At 40.8% G+C, this 15,235-nt stretch overlaps 1 protein-coding gene across 3 annotated transcripts in view; it reads left to right on the top strand.

The window, feature by feature from the left end:
* Positions 1-15,235, top strand: part of RASA3 (RAS p21 protein activator 3) — a 176,286-nt gene that overhangs the window by 87,168 nt on the left and 73,883 nt on the right. For all 3 annotated transcript variants that reach the window (XM_042810753.1, XM_042810752.1, XM_042810754.1), the window contains exon 3: positions 4,656-4,759. In XM_042810753.1, the coding sequence (XP_042666687.1) occupies positions 4,656-4,759 (104 nt within the window). The remainder of the gene's footprint in view (positions 1-4,655; positions 4,760-15,235) is intronic.

A 15,235-nucleotide genomic window follows, 5' to 3' on the forward strand; every position in this document is an offset into this window, starting at 1 on the left:
TCCAGTGATTTTGGTAGATAGCCTAGGGTATGGAATTCAAGTTGCAAGTCTGCCTGTGGAGTTTAGTAGAACATGTAAAAGTGAACAAACTTGAATTTTTTTTTTTAAGACCCTGTTCATCATGTTTGTAATGAAGATTCTCTTCCTTATTTGCTTTCGTTCTACTTGCACAGTAATATGTTTCTCCTCCTCCCTGTCTTCTCCTGAGAAAATCCATCACCAGAGCATTAGAGGAGATTCAGAAGTAAATACCTTTAAATGGGAAGGGCTTCAGCATGAGTAAAATAACACATGGAGGGAACTTTCTGGATTTGATTTCCTGGTATGGCTCCCTCCATTGTACCAGTCTTGTAGTTTTTACTTCACTGCTTTTTCTCAACAAAGCTTTGCATATCTTCTGTCACAGCAGGTGCAGAAGCTGCTAGGGAAAACCTCGTAAGGAGAGATCATATGGCATCTGTGTCTGTGAGTGTACTTGCACTGTATAAAAGCTGCCCAGGGAGGTGATTGGGTCACCGTCCCTGGAGATGTTAAAGGAACATTTAGGTTTGGTACTGAGGGACATAGTTTAGCTGGGAAGTATTGGTGGTAGGTGGATAGTTGGACTGGATAATCTTGGAGATCTTTTCCAAGAGATCTTGGTGATTATGTAATTCTGAGCTGGACGTAAGACAGCCCTGCACTTTTGGAGAAAAGCACTGCTTCCCTCCTTCAGAGGATAGCAAGGGGTGATGGAAAACCTGAAGGTTTTCGTTTTAAACACTGGTGATCTTTCTCTGTATTCTCAGATCCTATGAGGAACATAAAAGCTGGTGACTTAGGAACAGCCCATTTCCTAAGTAAGTAGTAACTGATACCTGCACTGCCACTCTTTTCATCACTATGATAACAGAACTAATAAGAAATGAGTAATAGTTTAAAGCTTAAAGAAGGTAGATTTGGCTTAGACATAAGGAAGAAGGCTTTTACGGTGAGAATGCCGAGGCATGGGTACAGGTTGTTCAGAGAGGTGTTTGATGCCCCATCCCTGGAGACATTCAAGGCCAGGCTGCATCAATCCCTGGGCAACCTGATCTATGTGTGGTGTCCCTGTTTATGACAGGGGAGTTGGACTGGATGACTTTTAAAGGTCTTTCCAACTCTAAGGATTCTATGATTCCATAAATAGTGTTTGTTTTTAAATGTAGTGGTCTTGAGCGATGAAGCTGTTTTTGCAAATGCTTCTGTGTTCAGCGTGGAAGGAGACTGATTAGCCCCTTATAGTGGACATCCTTTACTGCAGTCCTTGTGAAATCCTGTCACTAGCATGCTCCCCTTAGCTACTGTTTGAAGTCTGTAAGATTCTGAAATGATGGCAGTGCTAGTCTTCTCCTTCAGCTGTGACCATACCAATGTGCAACCCATGCTGTGACGTTAAGGGAAGGGTACCCTTGTTGTTTCTCCTCCTCGAATGAATAGTGTTTCTTATGAGCATACCTTTAGTCTCCAATGAAATCTGAAGTCAGAACTTGGAGGTTGGATCTGAACTAACTGGATTCTGCAAGATTCCTGAGTTTTCAGTGGGGTTAGTTCTAGTATTTGTTTTGGAGGATCTTGTCAGACTCTTGAGGGCTGTGTAAGCACATGCTGCTGTTTTTTATTAATTGCCATGTCAAAATAAAAGTACTCACTGAAGCTGTCTGACTAACTAGCTGTTGGGGGACAGAGGGAGTCATCTATCTGTTCTCTTGGGAAAAAAAAAAAAACACAAACCATTCTGGAGCCCTGGGGCTCATGCTCACAGTAACGTGGCTTGGGAAATAAATCATGGAATTTGCCTGCTGCGACCTCTTACTCTTCAGGTCTGGGTGGGAGATAGCGATGGTATTGTTCTGAGGGAATGCACAGAGGATAAGCACACAGTGAACTGGAAGCTCAAAGCATTTGTGTGGTTACTTTAGATTCCCTCAAAACGAAGATATTATTTCTATACGAAATAAACGAAGATACTATTACAAAGTTTCACAAATTGAGGTGGGTGAGGATCAGATTTATCTTAATGTTTCCTCACAGTCAAAACTTTGCTGGGTAATTATCCGAGGGAGAGTGAGTGTACTCGGGCTGGAGACCTGCTTGGTTTTATTAGGAATGCAGCGTGACTCGGGCGTGTTACCTGAGTGGTGGAAGGCTATGAAGGGCTATGAGATCTTGGAGGGATTAAGCCAAGTGATGAGATGTGATCTGCGCACGGCTAGCTCAGTCTTCATAGCATTTCTTCTATTAGTTAATTAGTCTCTTTCAGTTACCATGTATTGGATTAGATACTTCCTGTTGTCCATTCTGCCTTTCTGAACATTGTGTGTGTTTTGCTTCGGTATGGTCTTAGATATTTTCTGCCTCTGAGCAGCACTCGTGATAATGATTAATACAGGACTTGCCAAAGAAGCCATTTGTTGTCTGTTTTCTGCTCTTTCTCCCCAGAATCAGCTGAGCTGAATTAAAGTAAGCTTTATGGTGTGTGTGTATTTCCAATAAACTGAAGCTTCTCTAATACTCTTGATAGAGAAATGGGTATATAATCCACAGTTCATTAACTATCATTTCATGCTAAGATCATTAGCGAATAAGTTCATCTGTCATATTCTTCCAGTGGAAAGGGCAATTTTATGGATGAACAGAGTATTAGAGCTCAGAACGATGCAAGTGTTTTGCATGTACAGTGCCCTAAATATCTGGGTGATGCTTGTGCATTTCTGTCACCCCTTTGCGGGTTAAGCCTGAGCATAAAAACGTGCACCATATGCATAGAACGGGAATTTGGAGCTGCCCGAAGCATGGCCTCTAGGATAGTTGGGTAGCAGTCAGTTTAGTAGAAACCTCTTGTTTCAAAGAGTCTGGGTATTTTGTACCTGGAACAGTGGCTGCTGAATTCTTGGTTCCAAATGAAATCTCTGAGCAGAATGAGTGAAGATGATTTAACTGAGAGCATTGAATTGGAGGCAGTAGATGGGATGGATGTAGCATTCAGCTGCCATCTCCAACCCTTAGATTTTCTCCTGTCTTCACAGCAGGGATGATTAAGTGGGTCACAGTGCCTTGATTTATGGCTGGGTGCGTTTATTCCAAGGAATGGGAGACTGTTTCAGTGGGGAAATTTTGACTTGTGGGTGCACCGTTGGCTTTGCTGTTTATCCAGTGTGTTTTTCCATGTGGCTGATGGACTAGTAACTCCACCAAAATGTTGTTACTGTGTTTTGAGAGATACCTCTGGATGGTATGACATGCATCTATTTCCTCAAACACAGTGATGAACTTGTTTGTGTTGTGATGCTCAGTGCATTGAATGATATTTGCCAGCTAGTTTGTGAGACAATTAGAGGATTTTGGGGTAGTGTATTTTCAGAAGTGGCAGAAATACAAGCAGAAGTATTTGAGTGATATATATATTTATATATATTTGAGTAATACACCTGTGCTTTGGTGACCTGAAAGACATTGAGGGAATAACATCTGCTGACAAACAGGAGGCTGAAAAATCAGAAGTTAATGCTATGACATTTTGTAACATAAAAAAGCTTTCAGTAATGATTAAATCTACAGTATGGTTCTATCTCCTATCTTCATGCTTAGCCAAGCCAATAAAGACGTCTGTATTTAAAAGGGGAAGAAAAAGCCTACTGGCTTTGAGTTTGTTAGGATGTGAGATTTATATTGAAGTTTACCTCTGCCATACTTGCTGTATTTGTCTGTATGACTCAAATTGCATCCACCAATTCAGATTTGCTGAAGCATGAGTGACTTGGAATTAAAAATCTGTGGTAAAATGGTAGACCTGTCAATGAATAAATAATGTTGATAAATGCTTATAGTTCTTAGAAATAATTCCTCAACCGTATAATTGGATAGACAGGAACTGAAAAGATTGCCTTTAGGGGGTTTGAGATTTTTTTTTCCCCATTTAAATAGGTACAGTCTAAAGAAAGCCCACAAGTCTCTGAAAGATTTTCATGCTGAGATCGGGCTTTTTATTTCTATGTTTTCAAAATATTGTCTTACTATAAAAGAACTTATTCTATAAAACCTTACAAGCAGTAATAGGTCTGCAGGGCTATCAGGTAACAAGCATCAAGTCAGCTGCCAGGCTTAGCTAATACCAGTTGACTGAACTCGTCTTTAAATTGGAAACTTTGGAAGGTTTGAAAAGAAGGCTGCAGACATTTAAGAAAACAAAATCTTTTAAAAAGTATGTATGCATTCCTTAATCCATGCTGTATTTTGCATATCCTGTTCATCTGTGTGCTTTTGTGATCTCTGTTGTATTGTCTGTTGTAAGCCTTGTGTGGCAGCAGGGACCTCCATATTCAACAAACTATATGTAAACAAATCATAAGGTCTCTGCCCTCCTTCTGTTAAGGGCTCTTGTTTTTCCAAATAGAAACAAATACTTGCTCTTTTTTCACATTAGGAAATCTTGTTCTGTGGGCATTTAAGGTAGGTGGGAAGAGTAACATTGGAATGGTGCTTGAAGGTGTACTTTCATGGGTGGGAGTGATCACTGCAGTCCAGCGTGATGTCCTTAGTGTGAAATGTAAGGATGCTGGCTCCTCCAGGATACCAACACTAATTTCTTTCTCTTTGTGTGTGTGTATCTGTATGTTGTTTTTTTCCTTACCCAGCCCCTTCTATGGAGAAGACTTTTACTGTGAAATTCCTCGGACCTTTCGCCATCTGTCATTTTATATTTTTGACAGAGATGTTTTTCGAAGGGATTCCATCATAGGTATGTGATCATATAAATTATTATTTTATTATAGCTTCTCTTGGACTTCTAACTGCTAGATCATATATAGTCTTAAGAGTTGGGATCTTGCTATGTCTGACCATGACAGTGGTAAGTAGCGCTCAGTATTCTTTTTGTCAGATGTGTCAAAAGTGCCTTGGATATTACATATAGAGAAAGCTGGGAGATAAGTGCTGTTTAATCAAAATAGTCAATAAAGCATCACCTAAATGTCACATCATTTTTTACTGTAAATTTTTTAAATGCAGTGTCTTCAGTCTTGCAGTACTGTAGGGCTCACTATAGTTACCTGCATGAAATGTTGTTAAACTGTGACCACAGTAATGAGATGGAGAGTAATAGATACAGGTCGTAGGTACAGCACAATGGTGACAGATTTTTATAACCAGTATTAGAGCAAACTGTTACTTATTTTGGGCAGGGTGTCTGCCGGATATTATTTGCCTTGCATGTCACATGCAGCAAACTAGATAAGAACAAATTTATCTCTGTAATAAAGGTCTTGTAAAAACCTCTAGAAGTTTAATAATTATCTCTGAGAGGAACAGTTTCCATTTAAAGTTATTTTAGCTGTTTTTCATAGAATCATAGAATGGCCTGGCTTGAAAAGGACCACAGTGATCATATAGTTTCAACCCCCCTGCTATGTGCGGGGTTGCCAACTAGCAGACCAGGCTGCTCACATCCAGCCTGGCCTTGAAAGCCTCCAGGGATGGGGCATCATTTTTGCTTGCTTGTTTTTTGTTTGTTTTTTTTTTCCCCTTTCTTTTTAATTTCAGTTTCTCATTTTTAATTTTGAAGTCATGCCTGACTGTTATTTAAGAAAAAATTATAGTATGGCTGTAGCTATCAGTAATACGTGTATGTTTCATCAGAATTCCTAGTGAGGAAATTGTCTGATGCTGAGCAACAGTGTGTATAATGCTATGAAAAGCAGTAATGTTAATATGCCTAAAGTAGTGATGCTGATCTCTGTATATGTCTTCACATTACACTGGTTTGTCATGCAGTTGCTAGCTTCTTCTTTTTGTTTAAATTGTTGTTTTACATTTTACATACCCACTAAGGAATTCTTTGTCACTAATTGGGATCATCTGTGTATAGAACCTAGCAATTCTCTTTTTCTACTTTTTTTCTTTCTCCTTTGACCTGCCTGGTCAAAAACATGGATTTTGAGAAGTCAGTAAGAGCCTGAGCTTTGCATTCTTCTTTTTGCGGATTTTGCATTTTACACCGCAGTGAGACTTCTGGTGATATTCATTGCGCCATGTCAGGGATTTTTAAAGCTCAGTAAAGTTAGTGGAAATTCAACTTTGAATTAACCTTCATTGAAGAAGTTCTTAGACAAGATGATGTTCTCTGTTTTGTATAACAGGTAAACCTACTGTTAAGTGTTCTGTAATTTCCAGATAAAGCAGCTCACTTTAAACTGAAGCTTTCTCTTAGCTGTGTGCTGTTGATGCGTGAATGTATTTAAAACAGGTAATATGCATTTCCCTCAGTCACAAACAAGTATCAACTATCGTGAATTAAGGACTTTCTTGTTTCTCCAGCTGTTTAGATTCTGCTGAATTTCCAAAGTAAAACTTGATAGTTAAACCAAATTTCATGGAAGTGTAGAATATCCTGAGTAGGAAGGGACCTATGAGGACCATCGAGTCCGACTCCACAAGGACCATCCAAAAATCAGACTGTATGACCGAGAGATCTGTCAGAATGTTCTGTGAAGTCCTGCATTCGGGCCGTGCCCACAGCCCTGTGCATCCCGCTCCATGCCCACCGCGCTGTGCTGCAGCCCCTTTCCCTGACCCCCAGCTGCCCTCCCCTGACAGCTCCATGCCGTTCCCTCAGCCCTGTCGCTGTCACACAGAGCAGAGCTCAGCGCTGCCCTCCGCTCCCTGTGAGGAGCTGCAGCCACCATCAGGCCTCCCCTCAGCTCCTCTGCTCTGCGCTGAGCACACCCAGGGGACTCAGCCACTTCTCATGAGTCTTTCCCCTCCAAACCCTTCAGCCTCTTCATAGTCCTTCTTTGGACACTCTGGATAATGCTGGATGTTTTGTCCAGAAGGATACTGTGAGAAATAGTATTAAAGGCTTTACTGAAGTAAATTCAAAATATAAGCTAAATCCAGGTTCCCTTGGCAGGAGGGTTTGCAGCTGGCAGAGCATATTACCTAAGCACTAGAATGCCTTTTGCTTTTAATTTGAAAATTACAAATTCTTAGTATGATTCTTGGTGCTTGTAACTTCTTGAGGCAGGGAGTTACGTTTGCTATTTTAGTATGCTAGATTGCAAATGTTTAGAAATCTATTTAGCTAAAATTCATGTTTGTTTTGGAGGAAGAGCACGGTGAGAGACCTTAGTGAGAGTACCAAGTAAACACAGTGCAGTAACAGACAAAACTGTGGGCGATTCTCTTAAGAAGCAAGAATTCCATCTTCCAGACTTACCATGAAATAAGTCAGTTTTACTCTTCTGAACTGTGTGGTAGCAACTTAAACTACCTGTTCCTGAGAAAATACTTTTGCACAGGAAGAACTCCTAGTAGTGTCCAGACACACGTGTACTTTGCAGAAAAAGCGTTAGGTAAAGCATTAGGGTGGAGGTGAGGTAACTGAAAATGAATGTTTAGCTCTAGCATATGCATCCTGGGGAGAAAGGAGGTCAGTTTATGATTTTTGAGTGAGTTTTGGGAAAGCTTTTTGGTCTCTCTGATCTCCAGTTTTCTTTTTGTAACATGGAGGCAATACTGCCTTTCTTTCAACTTCTCAGTTTCTCACTGTTGAAATCATCTCATCTCCTATGTGTCACTGGTTTTCTGCAGCTGCAGTGGCCCATAAGTTGGCAGGCCATGGGCTGGTATTTTTCTTGCTAAGGGCTTTACTTTCTCTCAAAACAAGGATTTTTGAACACTTGACACAAACCAGACCCATGAAATTGCCAACAGAGAAGTGCAAATTGTCTCCTTTTCTCCATGTTTCCTTAGTTCCTGTTTTAATAATCAAGCTCTGACATTGGAGGGCAATTCTTCAGGAGCTTCTGGAGTAATCTTCTCTGAAAGCTGCTGAGAGCAGCTTGTGAAAAGAAAAACTTGCAGATGATGCAGACAGACCTTTTTTGGATTCTTGAAAGATTGATCAGGTTAGAATTATTTTTTTTTTTTAAATCTGATTTTTAATACCTCTTCAGAGAAGTGAGGTTCTGTTCCTGCAATGTGTAACTTGTTTTGGTGTTGGTTTTTTTTTATGCATTTGAATGCAGAATCCATATGTAGGCAGACTGATGCCTATCCTTACTCATCTAGCACCAAAAAGCAAAATTCCAGTGATGCTGATTTACACTGAAATTTTACAGTGCATATTAAGCTATTCTAGTCTGAGTTTCCCTTTTCTCCATCTTTTCTTCTCCTTCCTTATCATAAGGATGTTGTAAAGAACATTTCAAAGATGTGGACATGTTGCAAATATCTCAAAGGCACTGGAGAGAAGAGAAATCCAGAATTACTGTCACCTTCTGATACTAATTATGTAACTTTTGCTTGTAATTGGAAAATATTCTGGAAGGAGAACATTGCTCTGAAGTAAGTGCATGGGGGTATTTTCTGGTTATTTATTGAACAGGAATCATCAACAGCAAAACTAAGTAGTGGAGGTTTTGGTGGGCTTTGTTTTGGATGACAATTATTTTATAGGAACAAACTGTGTGGTATTTAAAAGAAAAAGCTACTCTGAACTTTCAACTTCGTCTTAAGAGACATTTTGCTGAGGAGACTTGAGGAAGGGAGGTTAGGAAGAAGTCTCTACTGAAAATGTTTGGTTAGCTTAATGCTGGAATAAGCTCGTCTCCACTGAAATGCTGAATCCCATGAATAGGGGCCCTTTGTTTGCATTACAGAGATTGATTGTTGCATTATGTCACTGTGAGGCATTTCTGCTGAAGAACATGTGGTTACCCATGCTCATCCAGCAGTGAACTTTCTCAAAGAAGGGAATCGTGGATTGTGTTCTTCCATCTAGGGAGACTGGTTTTAAGTTCAGATGTTTCTTAGCTTGTGAATTTGCTTTGTTTCCTGTGTGATATGGTATGTACCAGACATCTGCTTGTATTGTTTATTTGGCTGGTTTTGAGTGGGTTTCAAGAGGGAAAGAGAATGTCTGTGTGTGTTACAGTGGGTGAGAATTTGTTACATAGTGATTTTTATTTTTATTTTTTAAGGTGGCTGGCTAGTAAAGTGCCTTTTGAATCACTATTTAATTTTGCTAGAACTTTCTCTTGATGCTGCAGTGCTGCTTTCCAGGGTGACTAGAACTTAGAGTAGGCATGCTCTTATTTATTTAAATATGAAGTACAAGTCTGTGATGATAAGCTCTCTGACATTCAAAATGTGAGTCTGTGTGTGACAGATGAGAATGCTTAAGCTACCAAAACCGGAAGGAGTGGGGGCAAGAAAATGAAAAACAAGAACCCCCTGAAACCTCTGATAGAAACTTCCGAGGAGAAGCAGGCATATTCAGAAACTGGAACACGTGTAGCAGATGTTTGTGGAACATACTGAAGTGTTTTGGCATACAGGATGGGAGGGTTGTTGAGATACAAGATATCTTTGAGTTTGCATGTTTGTTTATTACGTTTGTGTTTCCCTAATGATAACTTGCCAAGTCGTGTAGGATTTTGTTAGCTAAAAATACGGATGTGGAAGAACTGTGTCTTGGAAGAATTTTGGATACCAGTTGAGATGCAAATATAAAGAAGAAATGCACATCTCAGAGGACATGGAATATGATTTGGCTTTTCTTGATAAAATGTGAAGCGTACAGTTACTGTGCAGATAAAATAGCCTTAAGTTGTCCTTTGATAATGTATGCCTTGACTGTTAATGGCTGAAGTTTGGTATGCGTATAGATGTGTATAGAATATTGGGATGCCTTGAGTAGGAAATGTACTACTGAAAGTAAAGGTAAATTCTGTTTAAATTTAGATACTTTTTTGGTTGGTTTTCAAATCATAAAGTAGGAACAGCAGCTCCCTGCTCCCCAGCACTTCATTTATTTTGGTAACAAATGCATGTAACTGACTTGCTAACATCTATATAATGCATGATCCTGAACAGAGTAAAATGGAGTTACTGTGAAGCTCTGAGGGAAAGAAAGAAGTGTACTGGATCAAATCATGTCCCTGTTACTGCACTGGGGAGTATGAACTTTCTTTCACATGCCTGAGTTACTCCTGACTGAGGGGAAGGTTTGGTTGCAGTCCTAGTGAGTGTGAAATTTTACTGAAGAAAAAACAATACAACCATGGATGTCACACGCCTCAGCTCTTCAGTGCAAGGACAGAAGGCTAACAGAAAGAAGATTAAGAAGTCATTCTGTTATGTACATTTGCTACAACTCGCTGCTCTAAGCCACTTTTATAGAGGTTATTAGGTGTGCTGTACACCAAATTGAAAGTCTCTGGGCCTCTGTATTCTGGCAGGCTGTAACTGTTTTCCTTGCTTAATACTAGTTGAGGTGAAGCAAGTAAGGCAATAGGAAAAAAAAAGTGCCTGCAGACATAATTAAACTTAGATGCTCTAGGCTAAATTAGATGAAACCAAAATGTAGCTGATAGGCATTCTCACAGAATAAGAGCACCCTGGAACTGAAAATTGGTTGAGGTTTGCACGTTGCAGGTGACTGCGCCTTTGTTAATAAGTACTTCAGGGCTGAGGAGGTGTGTTTGTAGAGTTGCCACTACAAGCAAGCTGTCTATTGCTTTTGGGTAATTGTTGCCAAATGTAGCTGAAATGTCACCGTTTGAATATTTTTTTGGATTTCAAGGAAAGTTGAAAAAGAATCTTCTTGCTAACCTATGCTTTTTGATAGATAAGAAGGGAAAGATCTTCAAATACAACATAAAGTAGAGATCTATATTGTAGTAAAAACTGTTCTCTTTGTCCTCTGCTTAGGCAGAAGTCAAAACTTGGTTTACTGTTTCTGTGGTGTACTGGTGGATGACATGGGAATGATATCTACTCGATGTGGTGTAAATATAGCTACTAATGAAATAAAGGAAACAGATGACTGTGTCCCACAGTGACAAGTCTTAGAAAACTGTAAACTGGAATTATCCCCAGAAGATTCTCTACAGTTGTGTAGAAAGCCTAAAATAAACACTTTCTGCAGAGAATAATTTGTTAGGGCGCACTCACAGTATGTTTTAGCATAACAGATGATCATAAAAGCAGGAAAACAAAATTGAGCTTTCAAAAATGCACATTTTTCCTTTATACTCCTACAAGTGCATATTATAAACAAAGCTTAGAACCTGAAATGTCCTTTTACACAGTCCCCCATTCTTACCAACATTCTTAAGCAACAGCAACAGTGTTCATAATGCCCGCATTGAGATATCATAGATTTATCCTTCCATCACAAACATACCTCTAGCTAGCATAGATCGAGCTGGGCTTACTGTGTTTTCTTGAGTACTTATCTCAGAACGAGGAGTTGTTAAGTGGCCTCTTTTGGACTTATGTCTTGCTTGTACTAAGACTGAACCTGTGAAGACAACTCAATAGCAGTGACTGCTGGTGGGAGTACCTGGAAGAGGCTGATGCTGGTGGACTTGGTTGTCCAGTGCAAGCAACATGCTGAAGGGCATGAGTGCCTGCTGGAGGCAAAGCAAATGACAGTGACTGCACTTCAAGGGGGATAAGCCATGGACTAGCCATTTCTCAGGTATAGATTCGTTTAAATGACCCAGACAGCAGTTGGCAGAGAGCTTATCCCAGTGTGGTTATGCAGCTAGTTCTTCAAGGAGGTGAAGGGGAGGGTAGAAATTGTCATATAAGACAGGAGAGCTAACATGGTAGAGGGTAGTCTGTGCAGTGCAGCACCTTTCTTCTTTTAATGTTAGAAGCTATGTTTTAATCGCAAGCCTACTCCTCTCTTCCTTATTAAGACAAATCGTAAGAAGGGTAAAAATGGGTATCAGAAGTCTTTTTATATTTGCACTAATTATTCAAAAAACAGATGAAAATGGGGTTATGAGTGTAGTCTACCTCAGTCCTCTTTGTAGGCTATACTGCTGCTATGCTGGAAGTCCTGCCATTGTCACCACTAATTCTTAGCAATGGAAGCAGGTGGTCTGGCAGTACTTGCTCTTCATGGTGCACAGCATAGGAGCCAGTAAGGAGTCATTCTGGTGCTTCTAAGGCTGTTTGACCTTCTGTTGCCTCTAATTCCTGTTATTATCTTTCTAATCCTCAACTAGAGAGATGACTTATATCAGTATTTTTCTATGCCTCGGGAGGGGTAAGCAGATTTGTAGAGTTCCTAAGCAGTGAAAGCATCTACCCCTTTTTGTCTTGCAGATTTTTTTTATTTCACGACAAATAATCGTTTATGAGGATAATTATAAAATTTTACATAGTCTGAAATAGTTAGCACTGCTTTTTGGCTGGAGATTTCAAGGTTATAGAAGCCTTTCACAGCCTAAAATGCTGATTAAAATCAATTCTGATTTGTCCTTAGTCTTCCCAGCTGATGAAAGTAATTCTCCTTGTGCACTGTCAGATCAATTATTTTAAATGAATTCAATGATATAGTGGGTCTGTGTACTTAGCAGAAAACAACTTCTGAACTGGCCCCCATGACCTCTTACTGACTGATATTGCTGGACCTAGGAGGCAAAGTAGTCTCTACTCAGACCCTAGAGAAGACTGAATTAATTAGTCATTTGGTACCTCTTAACATGTGACTGAGACCTAAGCCTTTGCTATAAATTATATATAATATATGTAATTAACAATGCTACAGATAATGTCAATGGAGAATAGAAGGTTGCTATGACTATTTGGAGCTGAGTTTCAAACTCCACGCTAAGTCTTAGTATGGAAATGTTAAGCCCTTACTGAAGCTCAGAGATGTGCAAGGGCAAGCTCTTGGCCTGCCAGTAGCAAAGGCAAAGGCATTGACTTGCCTGGGAAGACCATTTGGAACTCCAGTGAGGGACAAGCATGGAAGGTGCACTGTACTCACAACACTTTCTCAGGAGGTGAGGCCAGAAATCTGTACCTATCTCTGCTGCATATTTTTGCCACTAACCTTCTCCCACCACCTGTCTTCCCACTGTGTCAGTATGCCTTGAGTTGTCAAGCAAGTCAGTTGAAATGATCTATGTGTCAGCCCACACATGACCCCTGAAGCTTATTTGTTCCTACTTTCTCCTCCTCCAATATGTTTATTTTTGTTGTTTGGTGTTTTTGAAGTTGAATTGGCTTCTTCAGCAATTTAAGTCCGGCATGCTGCAAGGACAAAAGTGCACGGTAGTGAAAGTCTTTGCACAAGTTGAACAAGTTGCTGGTGCTTTGTTTTTTCTGCTGAAGAGATTCCCAGGTGGGCATCAAGTGTGGAATGTCACATCTTTGTTTTGAGTGCAATGCTTAGGATTTAAACGTGCCAGATCTGTTGTGTGAATTTGGGCAATATAGAAAAAGTGACTGCCATGTGGATGAGGAACATGCAGAAGAGTGCGTGGATTGCCCCCATGCATCTCCAGCCTGAGGTCCTGACGAATACTGGACACTGGGAAATGAATTAGTTCAGATTAGAAGAATGCTTTTACCTAATCTCTGTTGGTTGAGAAGATTATTTACTTTTAAAACCTGAACTGAAGTGACTAAATATCACTCAGCATGCTCTTCTGTCTCTTGCCTCCTCCCATGCAGTGTCTAAAAGCATGAGCTAACACAGGCAGGCTTTCTGCAGCCCTGGGTGGCTTGAGGAAACCAGCATAAATGATGAGTTGCCTCAGAGACAAGATTTGGAGTCTGTCACTGCTGTCTGGCAGCAGCCCAGGTTTTGAGGAGGAGTGCTGTGCGATAGGGTTAAGTTTGGGAGCATGCTGAGGAATCTCAAAGAGAAAAAGCCCTCTAAGTGAGCGGCAGCAAACCTTTTGGACTTCTGGCGTCACATTTATCTTCAAGGAGAACCATAGACCTTTACTACGTGGTATCAGTGCAAATGACAGATGCCGACAGCTTGTGCTTGTTCACCTAGAGTTAACCCAGTTCTTCTGAGCCCAGAAGTTGTTCCTGCTGCTGCATTGGCCAACTGGAGACCGAGCAAGGCTATAAGGAATGGGGTGAGACCCCACTGTCCTCAGTGCTGGCACTGGGCCTTAGAGAGCCTTGTGGTGCCAAAGCATGGCTTTGGTAGGCGTGTGGACATGGCCCCTACAGACTGGGAGTTATTAATAGACATTCTGTAGGCTGCTGCTGTACATAGAACTATTAAACAGGGCAGGTTAAACAATCCACCCTGTCAGTAATATACTTTTACGTATGTTTAGACTAGCTAAAGTATAGGTCCTTTCTTTACTCTCCACCAACCCCCACCAACAAGCACACATTTTCCCACTAGATTTTTCTTCTTTGTGGATCACTTGGTATACAGAGAAAAGCCCTGGATTCCATCCAGCCTGGCCAATAAGTTTCACTCGTTAATAAGAACTGCTTGTGTGCAGAGCAAACAGTCCTCTTCGGTTTCCTAATCAAAACAGTTGTGCTGCCATGTTAACCCTTTTGGAGCTGGAGGCACAGATTGCTGTGCTACCTACCTGCTGATCAGGCAGTTGGACCTGCATGGGTTGGCTTTGCCGTGCCAAATTCAGGGAGCCCATACTAAAAGAGAAGACAGTCACACCTTTTCAGCTCTGTACTGGTGCTGATATTGCTGAAATAATCCCTGAGCTTTCCACAAGGAGTGTCCTTTTGGGGGAGGAGATGGGTGAAAGAGATCCAAAGATACTGGCAGCACACACCTGTGAAGTGTGTGTTACCCTGCAGTCAGGTGAGGGATTTCTGCAAGAGACTGAAGAGTATGGCAAGGATAGCAAGCACGGAAGGTAAACAATCTCAGATAAAGACCACAGCAATTATTAAAAAGTCATGCCTTTAAACATGTTCCTCTGACCAAGTGTTCTAGAGAAACTAGGTTACACACATAGTGCTGTAGTTAGAGAATACAAGCAATAGCTGTGAAAATACGCAGCCATCAGTACAGAGGTTCTCAGCAGCATACCTTCTTCTCTTCAGCACATTTCACGTTTAACCTTTCTGCCATATTGCTTTGTAGGTCTGTGTAATTTACTGTTTTTCTAAGTAATTTCAATCACTAGTCCTGCATTTGCGGTGCACTTAATCTGCTGTGGTAATCTCTAATGTAAAGCTTACTAGGAGATGGATCTGGTAATCTGCAAAGGATGAGCAAGGGAGGAGCGTGCCAGGGGCAGAGGAAGCAAGGTGTGGGAGAAGTGGGGCAGAAGCTTTGTGGAAGCAAGAGCAGAAACCATGTCAGATGCTGAGGAGGGCAGCTGTGGTAGGGTGGCTGAGCTGTTTAGAGACTGGGACTGAAAGTCAGGAAACTGTCACCAAAAGTAGCTTGAGCGTGCCAGAAGAATGCCACAGCAGC

Source organism: Centrocercus urophasianus, unplaced genomic scaffold (genome assembly GCF_019232065.1).
Source record: "Centrocercus urophasianus isolate 14NV4802_14NV808 unplaced genomic scaffold, USGS_Curo_1.0 seq_12, whole genome shotgun sequence".
Taxonomy (NCBI): Eukaryota; Metazoa; Chordata; class Aves; order Galliformes; family Phasianidae; genus Centrocercus; species Centrocercus urophasianus.